Source organism: Scyliorhinus torazame, chromosome 3, assembly GCF_047496885.1.
Source record: "Scyliorhinus torazame isolate Kashiwa2021f chromosome 3, sScyTor2.1, whole genome shotgun sequence".
Classification (NCBI taxonomy): Eukaryota; Metazoa; Chordata; class Chondrichthyes; order Carcharhiniformes; family Scyliorhinidae; genus Scyliorhinus; species Scyliorhinus torazame.
The window spans coordinates 188,733,577-188,753,098 of NC_092709.1; the positions used below are offsets into that span (position 1 = coordinate 188,733,577).

At 47.3% G+C, this 19,522-nt stretch overlaps 1 protein-coding gene across 5 annotated transcripts in view; it reads left to right on the plus strand.

Annotated features, from left to right (window-relative positions):
* The window catches only part of LOC140408853 (putative methyltransferase NSUN7), a 300,900-nt gene that overhangs the window by 89,824 nt on the left and 191,554 nt on the right, over positions 1-19,522 (plus strand). For all 5 annotated transcript variants that reach the window (XM_072496639.1, XM_072496644.1, XM_072496642.1 and 2 more), the window contains exons 6-9: positions 14,393-14,576; positions 14,722-14,932; positions 16,018-16,161; positions 16,624-16,725. In XM_072496639.1, coding sequence (XP_072352740.1) covers positions 14,393-14,576; positions 14,722-14,932; positions 16,018-16,161; positions 16,624-16,725 — 641 coding nt within the window. The remainder of the gene's footprint in view (positions 1-14,392; positions 14,577-14,721; positions 14,933-16,017; positions 16,162-16,623; positions 16,726-19,522) is intronic.

Here is a 19,522-nt window from a genome sequence, read left to right on the forward strand (position 1 = left end):
GGCCCACCGGCAAAATTCCATACGGACAATGGGGGAGAATTTGCTAATGATTAGTTTAAGGATATGTGTGAAAACGTGAATATCACAGTTCTGAATACGGCTGCAGAAAGTCCATTTAATAATGGTGTGTGAGAAAGAAACCATGCGGTAATAGATGACATGCTCCAGAAAATTTTGGCAGATAGACCAAACTGCAAGCTAAATTAAGCTTTAGCATGGGCGGTACATGCAAAGAATTCATTGCAGATGGTTGGGGGCTATAGTCCCTATCAACTAGTGTTTGGTAGAAATCTTAAAATTCCGTCCATTTTGGATGACCAGCCTCCAGCTTGGGAAGGGACTACAATTAGCTCTACCTTTACTGAGCATTTAAATGCATCACATAGCAGTAGAAAAGCTTTTTAGGAAGCAGAAGTCTCTGAAAGAATTCGCAGAGCTTTGAGGCATAATGTACGGCCATTAAATACCGTTTTTCAGCAAGGAGACATGTAAACTATAAAAGAGACAATTTTAATAAATGGAAAGGCCCAGGGAAGATCATAGGCATAGATGGCAAAACAATTATTTTGCAACATGGCAATCAATCTGTTAAGGTATATTCATCAAGGATAATAGGTACAGATTACAAATTTTCAAATTTAGACAGAGCAGACAGACATGACAAGGAACCAGAGTCATCTGGTACGCATGTGTTACAGAAATATGAGGACCAGTTAACTGATATAGACAGAGTTTCTGGAGAGGAACACAACACTTCTGATGATTTAGAACAGGCCATTTTTCAGAAAGGACAACTGCCAAAAGTTGGTACAAAAGTGACATACTTGTCTGAAGGGTCTAGTCAATGGCAGGATGCAACTGTTATTCGTAGAGCAGGGAAGGCCACTGGAAAGTATAAACATTGGTTGAATGTACAGCATTCAGGGGAGGGAGTCAAGACAATGGATTGGGAACACAAAGTTCAAAAATGGAGGCAACAGAAACACAGTGCCAATTCAGATAGTACATCGGATAGTGAACAGGTCCGCAGGAAAAGGCGAGAACTATTGAAAGGACATTCCACAGCAGAAGGGAAAGATCAAGCAGTAGCAGTACAGAACGAGATACCAGGCGGGAGAGGGGACGTAGTTTATCAAGGTCTCGGAACATGAGTAAAACTACAAATACTTTTTTTTGAAAAATAATTTTTATTAAGGTTTTCACAGAATATCAATAACAAAATGAAAAAGGAACCCAACAGGGTTAAATACAAAACATAGTCAAAAAACAACCCTCCATACCCCCCTCCCCTCTGTACAAAAATACTAAATTAACACCCCAACTTAACACAGAGCCAACATAGCAGATATATGCACCCCTTCAGACCCCCAGTGTAAATAAAAATAAATAAGGTAACACCCCCCCCCCCCCCGAGTTGCTGCTGCCATTGGCCAATGTCTACCGTTCTGCCAGGAAGTCTAAGAACGGTTGCCACCGCCTGAAGAACCCTTGTACCGACCCTCTCAAGGCGAATTTCACCCTCTCCAACTTAATAAACCCCGCCATATTGTTGATCAAGGATTCCACACTTGGGGGCCTCACGTCCTTCCACTGAAGAAGAATCCTCCGCCGGGCTACCAGGGACGCAAAGGCCAGAATACCGGCATCTTTCGCCTCCTGCACTCCCGGCTCCTCTGCCACCCCAAATATTGCGAGCCCCCAGCCCGGTTTGACCCTGGATCCTACCACCCTCGACACCGTCCTCGCTACGCCCTTCCAAAATTCTTCCAGTGCTGGGCTTGCCCAGAACATATGGGTGTGGTTTGCTGGGCTCCCTGAGCACCTAACACACCTGTTCTCACCCCCCAAAAAACGGCTCATCCTTGTCCTGGTCATGTGTGCCCTGTGCAGCACCTTAAACTGTATGAGGCTGAGCCTCGCGCACAAAGATGAAGAGTTCACCCTCCCTAGGGCATCTGCCCACGTCCCGTCCTCGATCTCAAAGAACAAAGAACAAAGAAATGTACAGCACAGGAACAGGCCCTTCGGCCCTCCAAGCCCGTGCCGACCATACTGCCCGACTAAACTACAATCTTCTACTCTTCCTGGGTCCGTATCCTTCTATTCCCATCCTATTCATATATTTGTCAAGATGCCCCTTAAATGTCCCTATCGTCCCTGCTTCCACTACCTCCTCCGGTAGTGAGTTCCAGGCACCCACTACCCTCTGCGTAAAAAACTTGCCTCGTACATCTACTCTAAACCTTGCCCCTCTCACCTTAAACCTATGCCCCCTAGTAATTGACCCCTCTACCCTGGGGGAAAGCCTCTGACTATCCACTCTGTCTATGCCCCTCATAATTTTGTATACCTCTATCAGGTCGCCCCTCAACCTCCTTCGTTCCAGTGAGAACAAACCGAGTTTATTCAATCGCTCCTCATAGCTTATGCCCTCCATACCAGGCAACATTCTGGTAAATCTCTTCTGCACCCTCTCTAAAGCCTCCACATCCTTCTGGTAGTGTGGCGACCAGAATTGAACACTATACTCCAAGTGTGGCCTAACTAAGGTTCTATACAGCTGCAACATGACTTGCCAATTCTTATACTCAATGCCCCGGCCAATGAAGGCAAGCATGCCGTATGCCTTCTTGACTACCTTCTCCACCTGTGTTGCCCCTTTCAATGACCTGTGGACCTGTACTCCTAGATCTCTTTGACTTTCAATACTCTTGAGGGTTCTACCATTCACTGTATATTCCCTACCTGCATTAGCCCTTCCAAAATGCATTACCTCACATTTGTCCGGATTAAACTCCATCTGCCATCTCTCCGCCCAAGTCTCCAGACAATCTAAATCCTGCTGTATCCTCTGACAGTCCTCATCGCTATCCGCAATTCCACCAACCTTTGTGTCGTCTGCAAACTTACTAATCAGACCAGTTACATTTTCCTCCAAATCATTTATATATACTACAAACAGCAAAGGTCCCAACACTGATCCCTGTGGAACACCACTGGTCACAGCCCTCCAATTAGAAAAGCATCCCTCCATTGCTACCCTCTGCCTTCTATGGCCTAGCCAGTTCTGTATCCACCTTGCCAGTTCACCCCTGATCCCGTGTGACTTCACCTTTTGTACTAGTCTACCATGAGGGACCTTGTCAAAGGCCTTACTGAAGTCCATATAGACAACATCTACTGCCCTACCTGCATCAATCATCTTAGTGACCTCCTCGAAAAACTCTATCAAGTTAGTGAGACACGACCTCCCCTTCACAAAACCGTGCTGCCTCTCACTAATACGTCCATTTGCTTCCAAATGGGAGTAGATCCTGTCTCGAAGAATTCTCTCCAGTAATTTCCCTACCACTGAAGTAAGGCTCACCGGCCTGTAGTTCCCGGGATTATCCTTGCTACCCTTCTTAAACAGAGGAACAACATTGGCTATTCTCCAGTCCTCCGGGACATCCCCTGAAGACAGCGAGGATCCAAAGATTTCTGTCAAGGCCTCAGCAATTTCCTCTCCAGCCTCCTTCAGTATTCTGGGGTAGATCCCATCAGGCCCTGGGGACTTATCTACCTTAATATTTTTTAAGACACCCAACACCTCGTCTTCTTGGATCACAATGTGACCCAGGCTATCTACACCCCCTTCTCCAGACTCAACATCTACCAATTCCTTCTCTTTGGTGAATACTGATGCAAAGTATTCATTTAGTACCTCGCCCATTTCCTCTGGCTCCACACGTAGATTCCCTTGCCTATCCTTCAGTGGGCCAACCCTTTCCCTGGCTACCCTCTTGCTTTTTATGTACGTGTAAAAAGCCTTGGGATTTTCCTTAACCCTATTTGCCAATGACTTTTCATGACCCCTTAGCCCTCCTGACTCCTTGCTTAAGTTCCTTCCTACTTTCCTTATATGCCACACAGGCTTCGTCTGTTCCCAGCCTTTTAGCCCTGACAAATGCCTCCTTTTTCTTTTTGACGAGGCCTACAATATCACTCGTCATCCAAGGTTCCCGAAAATTGCCGTATTTATCTTTCTTCCTCACAGGAACATGCCTGACCTGTATTCCTTTCAACTGACACTTGAAAGCCTCCCATATGTCCTCTCCCAACTCCTCCTCCCACTTACCTTTCACCCCCACCACCAAGACCTCCTCCTCCTCCTGCATCACCTGGTCAGTTTCCGAGATCTTTCCCACACCCGCCCACCCCCTCAGAGAACACCCTGTCCTGTACTGTGCGTGGCAATAGCCGCGGGAATTCCACCACCTGCCGCCTGGCAAACGCCCTTACCTGTAAGTACCTGAAGGTGTTCCCCGGGGGGGGAGCCCATACTTCTCCTCCAACTACCCCAGGCTCGCGAACTTCCCGTCCACAAACAGGTCCCCCAACCTTCGTATCCCTACCCTGTGCCACCCCGAAAACCCTCCATCTGTCCTCCCTGGGACGGACCGCTGGTTCCCCCATATTGGGGTCCACACCGAGGCCCCAACTTCCCCCCTGTGCCGCCTCCACTGCCCCCAGATTTTGAGGCAAGCCGCCACTACCGGGCTCGTGGTATACCTCCTTGGAGGGAGCGGCGGCGGCGCCGTTGCCAGCGCCCCCAGACTTGTACCCACACAGGACGCCGTCTCCAGCCTCTTCCATGCAGCGCCCTCCCCCTCCATCACCCATTTACGCACCATTGTTGCATTGGCGGCCCAGTAGTACCCACAGAGGTTGGGCAGCGCCAGTCCCTCCCTATCTCTACTCCGCTCCAGGAACACCCTTCTCACCCTCGGGGTCCCTCGCGCCCACACAAACCCCATTATACTCCTGTTCACCCGCCTAAAAAAGGCCTACGGGATAAACACGGGGAGGCACTGGACCAGGAACAAAAACCTTGGGAGCACCATCATTTTGACTGACTGCACCCTACCCGCTAAGGACAGCGGCAACGCGTCCCACCTCTTGAACTCCTCCTCCATTCGCTCCACCAGCCTTGTGAAATTAAGCCTATGCAGGGCCCCCAGCCATCTTGGATCCCCAAATACCTGAAGCTCCTCTCCGCCCTTTTTAGTGGGAGCTCGCCAGTCCCCCTCTCCTGGTCCCCTGGCTGAACCACGAACAGCTCGCTCTTCCCCATGTTGAGCTTGTACCCCGAGAAATCCCCAAATTCCCTGAGGATCCTCATTACCTCCGGCATTCCCCCCACCGGGTCCGCCACATATTGCAGCAAGTCGTCCGCATAGAGCGACACCCTATGCTCCTCCCCACCCCGCACCAACCCCCTCCAGTTCCTCGACTCCCTCAGTGCCATAGCCAGGGGTTCAATCGCCAGTGCGAAGAGCAGGGGAGACAGGGGACACCCCTGCCTCGTCTTTCGGTGCAACCAAAAGTACTCAGACCTCCTCCTGTTCGTGGCCACACTCGCCATCGGGACCTCATACAACAGCCTGACCCACCTGACAAACCCCTCTCCAAACCCAAACCTCTTCAGCATCTCCCACAGGTACCCCCACTCTACCCTATCGAAGGCCTTCTCAGCGTCCATCGCCACCACTATCTCCGCCTCTCCCTCCCTCGCCGGCATCATGATAACGTTCAGAAGCCTCCACACATTCGCGTTCAACTGCCTCCCCTTCACGAAACCCATCTGGTCTTCGTGGATGACCTGTGGCTCACAATCCTCAATCCTCGTGGCTAAGACCTTCGCCAGCACCTTGGCATCTACATTTAGCAGCGAAATCGCCATTAAGACCCACACTGCAGGGGATCCTTGTCCCACTTCAGGATCAAGTAGATCAGTGCCAGGGACATCGTCGGGGGCAAAGCCCCCCGCCTCCCTTGCCTCATTAAAGGTCCTAACTAGCAACGGGCCCAACAGGTCCATATATTTTTTGTAAAATTCGACCGGGAAACCATCCGGCCCCGGTGCCTTCCCCGCCTGCATGCTCCCTATCCCTTTGGTCAGCTCCTCCAGCCCAACTGGGGCCCCATATCCCGCCACCAGTCCCTCCTCCACCTTCGGAAACCTCAATTGGTTCAGAAAGTGGCCCATCCCTCCCTCCTCCAGTGGGGGCTCGGACCGATACAATTCCTCATAAAAGTCCCTGAAGACCCCATTGATGCCAACCCCACTCCGCACCACACTCCATCACCTGTCCTTAACTCCCCCGATCTCTCTAGCTGCGTCCCGCGTCCGGACCTGATGCGCCAGCATCCGGCTTGCCTTTTGCCCATACTCAGAAATCGCCCCCTGGGCCTTCCTCCACTGCATCTCCGCCTTAGGTGGTCACCAGGTCGAATTCGGCCTTGAGGCTGCGCCTCTTCCTCAACAGTCCTTCCTCAGGCACCTCCGCAGACCTCCTGTCTACCGTCACCATCTCCCCCACCAGCCTCTCCCTCTCCCTCTGCTCCCTTCTCTCCTTGTGGGCCCTAATGGAGATCAGCTCACCCCTAACCACCGCCTTCAGCGCCTCCCATACCATCCGCACTCGGACCTCCCCGTTACCGGTGGCCTCCAGGTACCTCTCTATGCTTCCTCGGACCCGCTCACTCACCTCCTCGTCCGCCAACAGCTCCACCTCCAAACGCCACAACGGGCGCTGGTCCCTCTCCTCCCCCAGCTCTAAGTCCACCCAATGCAGGGCATGATCCGAAATGGCTATCGCCGAGTACTCAATTTTCTCTACTCTCGCTATCAGTGCCCTGCTCAAAATAAAAACGTCGATCGGGGAATAAGCCTTATGGACATGTGAGAAGAATGAAAATTCCCTAGCCCCCGGCCTTGCAAATCTCCAAGGCTCCATCCCTCCCATCTGGTCCATAAACCCCCTCAGCACCCTAGCCGCCGCCGGCCTCCTACCCGTCCTAGACCTGGAGCGATCGAGTGCCGGAGCTAACACCGTGTTAAAGTCTCCCCCTCATTATCAGGCCCCCCACTTCCAAGTCTGGGATCCGACCGACCATGCGCCGCATAAAACCCGCATCGTCCCAGTTCGGGGCACACACATTGACCAGTACCACCCTTTCTCCCTGCCGCTTACCCCTAACCATTACGTACCTACCGCCATTGACTGCACAATGCTCGACGCCTTGAACGACCCCTTCTTTCCCAACAAGATCGCCACCCCTCGATCTTTGGCATCCAGCCCCGAATGAAACACCTGACCTACCCACCCTTTCCTCAATCTTACCTGGTCTGCCACCTTCAGGTGTGTCGCCTGGATCATGACCACATCCGCCTTGGGCCCCTTCAGGTGCGCGAACACGCAGGCCCGCTTGACCGGCACGTTCAGTCCCCTTACATTCCAGGTTATCAGCTGGATCAGGGGACTCCCCCCCCCCCCCCCCCCCCGCCGACTAGCCATAACCCCTCCTCGGCCAGCCACGCGCCCGCACCCCATGCTCGGCCCATTCTCCACAGCGGCAGGCCCCCGTCACAACCCCCCCACTCGCTCCAGCTCTCCCTTGACCATAGCAGCAGCAACTCGATTCCCCTCCACACACCCCCCCCCCCACACCCCCGGCTAGGACCCTACTTCCCCCATTGCACTACCGCAAGTCAGCTGACTCCTGCTGACCCCGGCCACTCCCGCCTCTCCTTTGACTCCTCCATTGTGTGACACACCCTCCTCTTCCATTCCCCATCCGCAGGGTCTCCACCTCCCCCTTCCATCCCAAGCGCGGGAAACAACCCTCGCTTCCCCGCCCCCTCCAGTCTTCAGCGCGGGAAAAACCCCGCGCTTACCACCTACCCTGCCCCGCCACCTCTGACGCAGCTCCTTTTACAGGCCCAGTCCCCTCACCCCCGACTCGGGCCTCCCTCGCGGGGCCCCATCACACTGCCAGCCATCCACCCCTGTTCCATTTGCTTACCCCCCTCCAAGAACCCCCCCGACCAACCCAACCAAAACAGTGCCCAACCCGCCCTAACCACCCTCACCCAACCAGAAAGAAAAAAAAAACAAGAGCAAAGGACCCCCCCTCAGAAAGTAACATATCAACCGCAATCCCCAAACGCCCATCCCAACCCTCAATCTGTGTCCAACTTCTCGGCCTGAACAAAGGCCCACGCCTCCTCCGGTGACTCAAAATAATGGTGCCGGTCCTTGTAGGTGACCCACAGTCGCGCCCGCTGCAGCATGCCAAACTTCACCCCCTTCCTGTGCAGCACCCCCTTCGCTCGATTGTACCCAGCCCTCCTCTTCACCACCTCCGCACTCCAGTCCTGATATATCCGAACCTCCGCGTTCTCCCACCTGCTGCTCCTCTCAATCTTGGCCCTCCTGAGCACATACTCCCGATCGACGAACCGGTGGAACCTCACCAGCACCACCCGCGGAGGCTCGTTAACCTTGGGCCTCCTCGCCAGCACTCTATGGGCCCCTTCCAGCTCCAGGGGCCCCTGGAAGGACCCTGCTCCCATCAGCGGGTTCAACATGGTGACCACATAGGCTCCCACGTCCAGCCCCTCCAGTCCCTCCGGGAGGCCCTGTCTCCAGCAGCTTATCGATAGAAGCCTTCTTCAGCTCAAGCAGGTCCGCTTTAATCTCCCTAAAGCAGCGCTGTATAACCTCCTGTTGCTCCTGCGCCCACTGCATCCACGCTGCCTGTTCCCCGCCCGCCGCCATTTTGTTCTTCTCCCTCGCACCTTCTTCAGGTCCACCACCACCTTTTTAGTCACCCCGCTCCTGGTCAAAGCCATATACTGTCGGGGAACTATTGTACTCTCCTTCCCACAGCGGGAAACGTCGAAAAGATGCCGTTGGGGGCCCTGAAAAGAGCCCAAAAGTCCGTATTTTGCGGGAGCCGCCGAATGTGCGACTTAGCTCCGCATAGCCGCAAACGGAAGTCAAGGCTACAAATACCAATAGGAGTAGAAGCCCACATGCACGTGAGATTTTGGTGGCTTCCAATAAGTTAGATGAAAAAGTTATCAAAGATGCCAAACAGCAAGAACTGCACAGTTGGAGTGAATTTGGGGTTTAAAAGGGAGTACTGGATCGGGGAAAAAGAGCTCTATCCCACAGATGGATTTGCACGGAAATGGTTCTTCCGGATGGAACTTATAAGGCATAAGGCCAGGCTTGTGGCAAGGGGATTTGAAGAAAACTTAGAATATCAGGATTTAAGGGTAGATTCACCTACGGCAGGAAAGATTATTTTAAAGATCTTCTTGGCTCTATTAGCCACAAAGGCAAGGGAATGCAAATCTATTAGTATAAGAGCTGCCTTCTTGCAGGGGCATCAGCTCCAGAGAGACATTTTTCTCCGTCCCCCTAAAGAGTCAGCTAACACAGAAGGGGTACTCTGGAAGTTGAACAAATGTGTATATGGGTTAAATGATGCATCTAGAGTCTGGTATTTTTCGGTAAGGTCAGTTTTGTTAAAGTTAGGCTGTTGCCAGTTGAAAGCAGATCCGGGAATGTTTTACTGGCACTATAAAGGAAATCTTTCTGGCATCTTTGTGATGCATGTCGATAATTTTTTGTGGGGTGGGACGAGTGATTTCGAAGCTATTGTAATCTCTGGTTTGAGAAAAGAATTCAGGGTTGGAAGTCAGGCTTCCGGAGCATTTAAATATATTGGACTGGAAATCGAACAGACTAAGTTAGGGGCAACTTTACGTCAGCAATCTTATTTGGAAAGCATCAGCCCAATAGCAATTAGCTGTGGCCGGGTTTCACAAAAAGACGCAATGGTTTCAAGGATGGAAAAAGAGCAACTGCAAAGTTTAATTGGGCAACTGAATTGGTTAGGTAGACAGACTAGACCGGACGTGAGTTTTGATGTCTTAGAGTTGAGTACAAAAATGAATGATCCCAAAATGGAAGACACAATAAGAGCAAATAAAGCGTTGGTCAAACTAAAAATGCGTGTGTTTTGAGGTTCCCAGTTTTAGGTGACTGTAGGCACTTGAAACTCAGTTTATAGTGATGCGTCCTATGCAAATGTATGTGATGGGGTTTCAAGCGCAGGAGGTTTTATAATTTTCCTATTGGGGAACAATGGTAAATGTTGCCCTCTTGTGTGTGAAACAAAGAAAATAAGGAGAGTGGTCAAAAGCACTTTGGCTGCAGGGGGAACTTCCGGTGACGGCAGGCAGGAGGCAGCCGTACACTGGAGGGGTCCCGTTTGGGAACCAAATTTTCAGGGTCTTAACGCCGAGGGGCAACAGAGACTGCAAAAGCAGTAAGAAGGCACAGTGAGGGGAGATGTCCAAGTTGGGGAACAAAATGGCGAAAAAAGTGGTTAATGCAAGTCCGCTGTGGAGTGAAAAGGTCAGCGCGGGGACTGCAAGGAAAGCGGAGGCTGGGGCACCAGGGGAGGCCGCATTGCTCACGGCAGAAGAAATGAACAAGGTGATGGCCGTGGAACTTGATAAACAGTTCACAAAGCACATGGAAGCGATGAAGAAGGAGATGGCGGTGGTATTGAAAGTGCTGGTGGAGGAGGCGATTACTCCGGTGAGGGCGGCGGTATCGAGCGCAGTGGCGGAGGTGCAGGAGCAAGGTGAGACACTGAAGGACGTGGAAGAGGCATTATCACAGCACAGTGATCAACTCCCCTCGATGGGGAAGGAGCTGCGGAGGGTGATAGAGACCAACAAGGGTCTGCGAGCCAAAATGGAAGACCTGGAAAACAGATCCAGGCGGCAGAATCTGAGGATCGTGGGTTTGCCCGAAGGAGTGGAAGGCCCAAGGCCGACGTAGTATTTTGCCACGATGTTGGCAGAGCTATTGGGCGAGGGGGACGATCCCTCTCGATACGAACTGGATCGGGCTCATGGGTTATGAAGGCCTATACCAAAGGCGAGTGAGCCGCCAAGAGTAGTAACTGTTTGTTTCTGTAGGTACAGCATGAAGGAGAAGGTCCTGTGTTGGACAAAGCAGAAGTGGGAGGTGCAGTGGGCTGGAGCTGGTATACGTATATACCAGGACTTTACGGTGGAGCTGGCGAGGAGGCAGGTGGCCTTCAGCAAGGTGAAGAAGGCACTGTACATCAGCAAGGTGTAGTGAGGCATAGTGTATCCAGCTAAGTTGAGGGTGACCTACAAATCCAAGGACTTTTATTTTGGGATGGCGGAAGCGGCGGAGGTGTTTGCGAAGGCAGTAGGACTATGGCAGAATTGAGAATTGGGACTGAGAGCGGGTCTTGTACCGATGTAACCACACGTAACTTTATTTTCTCACTGCATGTTGGTGTATGTACTAAATGAGTCGACGGCTGTATATTTGGACAAGGGAGGAGTTGGGACTTTCATTTGCAATGATGGTTATTTGGGGCTTGGGTGGGTGTGCTTGGGTTGTGTGCGAAAGGGGATTTCTTGTTTTTTCCTGGGGCCAGACAAGACCCGGGCAGGGGCCTCCACGCTGGCCGGTTTAAGTCGGCCAGTGAACTGGAGTAAGTTGAGGGGGAAGGGCTGCGGCCATCGGAGCCTGGTAGAACAGGTTTCGGTGAGTCTAGCCTGAGTGAAAAGTTGGGGGGAGGAACCGAGGTTGGGAGGAGGAGTTTACAAGAGGAAGTGGAGGGGAGGAATTTGTGTGTGGTTGGGGGGGGGGGATCTACAATTCATGGGTGTCATTCACGGTACTCTTTCGGGGATTGGATGGAGTTGAATATTAGGGGAGGGGTGGACTATATATGTCAATGGTGACCTTAGGCGATTCCTGATTCCTTTTTCTTTTTCTTTTTTTCCCCTCCTTAGGACGTTTTGTTTTATTCAAGGCTTATATTGTTATGCGGGCCACTGGGGGGGGGGGGGGGGGGATGGGATCGTTGTTATTAAGGGGATTGACATTGTATTCATTACCGTTTACTGTTTGTTGGTGGGGTATAAATCTTGAAGAAAATGTGAAAATAGAGAATAAAAAAATATATTTTTTAAAGCACTTTGGCTGCTGAGACGTTAAGGCTTGTAGAGGCGGTGGATATGACCTTTTATATATCTCAGATACTGACAGAAATTTTGGGATTTGGGTAATATACCTACTGAATGTCACATTGACAATAAATCCCTGTGGGAAAATGTGCACCCTACAAAAAGTGCCAATGAAAAAAGGTTGAGGATAGACATTGCAAGTTTGAAGCAGATGTTGGACAGAGGGGAAATAACATATTAAATAGGTTGACAGCAGCTATCAATTGTCAGACTGTTTTACAAAATGAGGGGCTAGCTCACAGAAACTTTTGGATATTGTTAATGAATGTTTCTGTGACTGTTTTTTCTTCTTCCAAAAATGAAAAAAAAAGAAGGGAGGACATTGCGTGTGTTTTTGATTTCTTGTAATTTTGTTTTCACCTAATTATTTTTTTTCTCCAAGGAAGGGGAGACCGCTAAGTAATGGGTTAAGAGACATTCCAATTAGTTGTCTCATTTATATTAAGTATCCAATAATTGACACTGATATGTAAAGGGGCTTCAGGTGGTCTTTGTGTCAGGTGATGTGATGTTAGAGTTTTGTGCAGAGTCTATTGAAGTACATTAAAGGTGTTTGTGGAAAAGTTTGTAAGGAATTCTACAGCAAACTATATGAGTCGGAACCCCCAGCGGCTGCGGAAGGGATGAGGCAATTTCTGGACCAGTTGAGATTCCCGAGGGTGGAGGAGGGTCTGGTGGAGGGGCTGGGGGCACCGATCGAGATAGAGGAAATTAGTAAAGGGCTGGAGGGCATGCAGTCGGGCAAAGCTCCGGGGCCGGATGGCTTCCCGGTGGAATTTTTAAAAAAATTTCAGAGTTGTTGAGCCCACTATTGATGAGGACCTTTAATGAGGCGAGAGAGAAGGGAATCCTCCCCCCTACAATGTCACAGGCCTCGATCTCACTCATTCTGAAATGGGATAAGGACCCTGAACAGTGTGGGTCTTACAGGCCAATCTCGTTGCTAAATGTGGATGCCAAGCTTTAGCTAAAATCTTGGCCATGAGGATAGAGGTTTGTGTCCCGGGGGTGATAGGGGAAGACCATACTGGATTCGTTAAGGGCAGGCAACTTAATGCTAATGTGTGGTGGCTTTTAAAAATTGTTATGATGCCCTCGGAAGGGGAGGAAACAAAGGTTGTGGCAGCGATGGATGCAGAGAAAGCTTTTGATGGGTGGAGTGGGAGTACCTGTGGGAGGCGCTGGATAGGTTTGGGTTTGGTGAGGGCTTTATCCGGAGGGTGCGATTGCTGTATCCAGGCGCCTGTGGCAAGCGTGCACACAAACCGGCTTAGGTCGGAGTATTTTAAATTGCACCGGGGTACGAGGCAAAGGGTGTCCCCTTTCCCCATTATTATGTGCTCTAGCCATTGAACCGCTGGCCATCGCGTTGAGAGCTTCAAGGAACTGGCAGGGGCTGGTCGGGGGAGGGGGGGGGGGGGGGTGGAGCATCGGGTCTCGCTCTACGCGGTTGATCTCCTCCTGTATATTTCGGACGGTGGTGGTGGCGACACTGAAGATCTGGGGCAGTGGAGGAGACACAAGAGGGTGGAGGGAGCGTTGGACTTCATTTGAAGCCTACTTGTGACAATAAGCGATTTTCATTTCATTTTACAGCTGATGAGCTCAATATTATTTGAAGAATAAACACTCTACCTGTCATAATTTCAGCATCCATTTGTTCCATGACAATCCTTGTTTAGGCTTCAAGTTTTGGAGCAAAATGACAACTGTTTTTGCCTCCAGTCTGTTTGTGTGCTGACATGCCCATTGGAGTTAGAATGTGTAGAAACTGTAGAATCAGCATCGATATATTCATTTAATTCACCTGACCGCTTTTCCAAAACTTGGCTGTTCAAATCAAATGGATCTTCATTTTGAGCACAAAGAATAGATTTCATATATGTTATATCAGCTATTTCTTCCTGCCATTTTACCACACTTACCTAATTCCATTATCTCATCCACCCCTCAAGCCATCACCTCCCTCCTATACTATCGCTAACCCATGCCATTCCAACCTTCCCATGCCTTTCATCCCCATTCCTCTCTTCCCATTCCATCAATACCATCTCATCCTCTCAGAAACAATCTCTCCAGCTGTGGTAACTGTCATTGAGCTCCCCTTTCCTTCAGTTATTTATTTTCTCCACAAACCCCTGATCCCACTAACTGTTGGCAGCTGTTTGTGTGTGTCATGTGCTCTAGTCCTCTGGGTGCCCCATGTGTCTCTGTGCGCACCAGCCACCACCCACAAAACAAACCCACCAACAGATGTGCCCCTTAAACTGGCCAATCAAAACAGTGTGGACAGACAAACTTAAGTATTGTTATTATTATTGATTCTGCACTGATATTGCCTGAGATTATTTTTACTGATGTGTTCCAATTGTATTTAAATGTAGAACCAGGTCTCTCACATCTGGTTATCACTAGTATCACACTTTATGAACTATTGATTGGTTAAAGCTACTCATTATCATCCTATTGTGACGACAGCCTTGAAGATGTGACCAGTTTACTGGAGAAGGATGGCTTTACGAAAGTGAAATGTCCTCGTGAGCTTGAGGGTTTGTCTTTCTGTGAGGATCGACACTGCCAGGATGTGCTACTTTTTCCAACTTATCTAACAGCTAGGCTTTATGAAATGGAACTTGTCACCAGTCACAAGATGGTAATCCAGGTAAGCGGAAAAATTGATGGGACATGAGAATAGAAATATACAATTCAATTTGTCCTTGGAAAAAGAGACAATAAAAGTTTTTCTTGTCTTGTTTGTCCACGTCAAAAAGTGATGTTAATTTCCAGTTTGTGTTCTTTCCCTCTAGGATAAAGGTCGAAGCCTCGCACCACACTCGGTGAAGGTTTTAATGAACATGGATGATGATATTGTTGTTACCAATGCAGGTTCACGGTTGACCGTTGCCCATATGTCAGTTCTAATAAACCAGAGCACGTCCAAAGTTTTTGTCTGTGGGGTGAAAGCAGAATCGCAACAACTTGAACTGAAGAGCCTGTTTGAAAAAATGGGCTGTAGAAGTGCGTGATTAAATGCCTAACTGCTCATTATCCATACATTAGATCACAGATTAAACAGATTAGATGTATATTAAACAAATCATTATAAAATATCAAAACATATGTTTTAGTGGTTGCCATCTTCCAAAAGGCCAATGTAGCTGTGTTTGCATGAATGAACAGCAAAAGAGACTAATTAAATTCAATTGTTTGTCTGGTTCTATGAAGTCTGAGTTTCAATAACCCTTTCAACTGAATGAGGTTTGCTTGTGGCTGAAGTGCAAGCTTTATTTTAAAACGGAGTACTTTTCTTTGAAGCTTGGACCCTGCTGTGTACATCTGGCTGTTATATTGCTCAGTTAATAATGTAGGATAATTTGAGAAACAGTAAAACAACAATAGTATTTCTAATTTCAGGAAATATACAAAAGATAAAATATATATAATGAGAAGCATAACTTCATTTTTACTTTTGTTTGTGGTCATGCTTATTTAATGGTGTATTTTATATATTTTTCCAAGACAGAAGAAGTACTCAGAAAATGCAAATAAATTTGCAGCATAAATAAAATAGTTAAAATTATAATTAAGAGGAAATGAGTGAGTGACTAGTGAGTGAGTTGGACACTGGCCGTTGACCCCTGCAACCTGGGTTCAAATGCAGCTCTGTCTGATGGCATGAAACTCTCTACTAGCTATAAAACTCTTACATTAAATAATTGGAGAGTGTCAATCCAGTTCTTAGTAGATACGGGACCACAATACAAATCTCACTAATTTGGGATCTTACACAGTGACCATAAACTGGCTGGCTTGGGTTGGAAAAAATATCACACTGCTTTAATTGGATCGCTGCGAAGGCATGCTGGAGTAATATAAAGAGAGCTTAGTTATGCAATTAGTTGTGCAATGGCCTGACAGTCATGGGTGACTATAATAGGAAGAGTTCCATTCCCCAGCATTAACAATTCTTACCTTAACAAGCATTAAAATTTAAAAATGGAAAGAAATTATATGGTTTCAAGGTTAAGTAATAAAACTAATTGCTGCTTGTTGCAAAGTGAAAATGTAATTTATCCGGTATGTCTTATCTAATTGCTTTGCAGACATAAAGCTGATACCTCAGAAATTCACTGATGTTGAGCCTATAGATCCACGATTACAGAAGGTTAAAGTTATTCTACTTGTGCCTCAGTGTTCAGCATCAGGAGTCAGCAATCCAGTGGATTTTATCTTAAATGAACGTGGAGGTAAATTTAACCTATAGGTTTTCTAAGTTGCTGTCACTGGTAAGGTATCATGCATTGGAGGGCCAACGTTCTGTCGAAAGACTAGAAGGAAGCAGTGAGAGTCTCCACACATTACTGAGTTGCAAATTTCAATCATGCCAAATAGGCAGAGTGGCATGAAGGCTAGATTGACATAAAAGATGCTAGAAGCTAAAACACTTCTGTTTGTGGGAGTTTGCTGTGTGCAAAATTGGCTGCTGCATTTCTTCATTCCAACAGTGACTAGACTACAAAAAGAAAGTTACTTCATGGCTGTAAAGTGCTTTGAGACATCCGGTGAAATATATAAATGCAAGTCTATCTTTCTTTCTATTATGAGGTCAGGCAATCAGGAGGACATTTATAATTACTCATTTACACTTAACTTCTTGATCAAACTTATTTGCAATCTTTTTACAGTACATTCTAAATTGTTTTTTCTAGACACAACTCTGCTGCAAGAACTTTCTCAGGGGAAAGTCTCAGATGAGAAACTCAGATCACTGGCCCAGAAACAAGCAGAGGAACTGATGCATGCCATTAAATGTAAGTTTTTAAAAATACAGAAAGTGAAATAAGAGTTAATACCTCTCGGGACATTATCTGTGTATCACCTCAATAAAAACAGATAGTGTTACCTGGGCCAGAATTTGGTAGTGATGCCTCTCATCAGAGATACATGCAAATGTAACTCCCATGCTGCAGTGAAGGCTGACAGTAGGAAAGTTAACAAGAAGGTGAGTGTCATGATATTCAGATAAACATCATGGTGCAAACACACATACACACTGATGGACAGATCACCGGACCAATCAACACACATGCAACATCACAGCCAATCACAAGCAAGAGCACACGCACTATAAAACGGGGAACACCACAGTTCCCGCGCATTCCAGCAGGAGACAGCTCAGGGCACAGAGCTCACAGCAAGCCACTCAGACATACACCATGTGCTGAGTGCCTCTCTAAGATAGTGTTAGGGCTGGGTCCACAGGTTAAAGGGTAAAGAACGAACCACAGTCATAAGTTTACAGATGTTATTGATAGTAATAAAACAGAGTTGTACCATCTGCAACCGTGTTGGTTCGTCTGTATAGCGGAACACCCAACACGACAGTGAGTAAACTCCAAAGTAACTGCAAGTATTTCTAAAAGGTTGGAACTGACTCTGAATGCAGTGAAATCACGCTTTCAGAACAAATCCTTTAAGCACAAGCCTTTCACTGAGGCCACAAGTTTAACAACGTAATTCTTTCAAAGCTTTCTAGCATGTCAGTTTCATTGTTCAATGGATCCCTCCTATGCTCACACCTTGTTGACTCACAACTTCGAGACTTGAACTGATGATCTTTATGTTGCTAGGAGACTACTGTGCCCTAATAGTGGTTCTGAAGATTGCCTATTTGTTTGGCAACAGTTTAAAAGCAAAGTTATTTTGTTTATATTTTAAATATTGTATTCAAACCAAGTTAGCAATAAATAGTATAATGAAAGAAACACTTTACTGCAAATGTGTTCCAGAAAGTAATACTTAAAATATTATTTTTAACATTACAGTAGAGAGGATTTTTTAAATGTTTAATTTATGCGTTTTCTCTTTGACTAAACAATAATTAAGGTGATTTGCTTTCCACCCTGTCCGAAAACATTAGAATTATTGGACGAACATTCAAAACTACATTTATTTACCACACATAAAATGACCAATATTAGTTTCTTTTAGCAGTTATATTTAATGTCTTTAAGGCACTGTGACATTTTTATTGTGTATCACTTTGAATGTGTCTATGTTCTGTAGCTGGAATTTCTGATAAGACATAAAAAGCCAATATAAATGACACACCACAGACTTTGAGTCATTAATCAGGGTGCTTGGAATCAAATTCTTTGTTTGGATCTTGTGTGTATAAGCTGTTCCATTTTATCTTGCGTCAGCTCTTGATGGATGACAGTTGTTGCAGTTTGTATAGTATGGAGGGAAAACAGAAATTAGTTTTCCATTTTGAGAGAAAAAAGCTATGTCATGGATTTCACAACCTGGTTATAGGCACCAGTAACAGAACAAACTTCAAGGAAGAAAATAAATAACTCTGGAGCATGTTCTTGATGTTGTTTTGCCATTGGTTATCCATTGATTAAAACATCACTTTTACACTTGGGCAACTGGTTCACTGTTTTATCCATGATGGTCACTCAATATATTTCACTTGTTAAATTATCATTTGCTAATCTCAGTGTTGCTTGTGAGTTATAGATCTGTCATTGATGTCTAAGAGATCTCTGCTGTGTAATTCATAAAGTGGCAATAACACCATGTTGCAAAAGGTACTAAAACATTCATATTGGCTGGGATTAACAGACACAAAAGATTGTGAATTGAATAGCAATAGTTGTTCAGTGCCATTCTCCCACATTCAAGTAGCAGGCTGGCAACTCTGACGTGCTTGTTAAGCAAGTTCAATGGAAGAAGTGAAAATAAATGGATGGAAATAAAAATGGGGTGAAGGTGGAAGAGAGAGTTCACAGTCTGAAATTGTTAAACTCAATGTTATGTCCGGAAGGCTGTGTTACATCCTATTCACCCATTTTTATTTCCATCTATTTATTTTCATTTCTTCCATTTATCTGTTTTTCCCTCACCATTGTTCTCCCACCCCCACCCCACTTGGGCCATCTGTTCTAGTTGCCCTTTGACAACCTACTCATCTTGGTTCTGCCATTCACACATTCTAATCTCTTTATGTGCCACTATCAGCACCCTTCTTAGCCTTAATCCTTTTTCCTTTCTGTCCATGACATCTTTGTCTATCTCCACCGATTGCTGCCCCCCTTTCCAGTCCCACCGCTCCGCGTCCCCCCCCCACAACAGTATAAATCTGACCCTATTTCCAGTTTTCTCTAGCTTTGACAAAGAGTCATCCAGACTCGAAACATTAGCTCCCTTCTCTCTTCACAGATGCTGTTAGACCTGCTGTGATTGTCCAGTGCTTTATGTTTTTGTTTCAGATTCCGGCATTTGCAGTAATTAACTTTTATTTCTAAAGGTCACTCTTAGTCCAGGTCTTAGAATTGGTATTGTTGAGTATCAAAACTAAATGTCATGACATTGCCACGAGAATGAGCTATTACTGTCCTTATGAATATAACAAGAAATTAGCAGCTCGCTAGTAAGCAGTTTTCCTAATGTCATCAGAAAAGGTCATGATGTGGAGATGCCGGCGTTGGACTGGGGTGAGCACAGTAAGAAGTCTTACAACACCAGGTTAAAGTCCAACAGGTTTGTTTCGATGTCACTAGCTTTCGGAGCGCTGCTCCTTCCTCAGGTGAATGAAGAGGTATG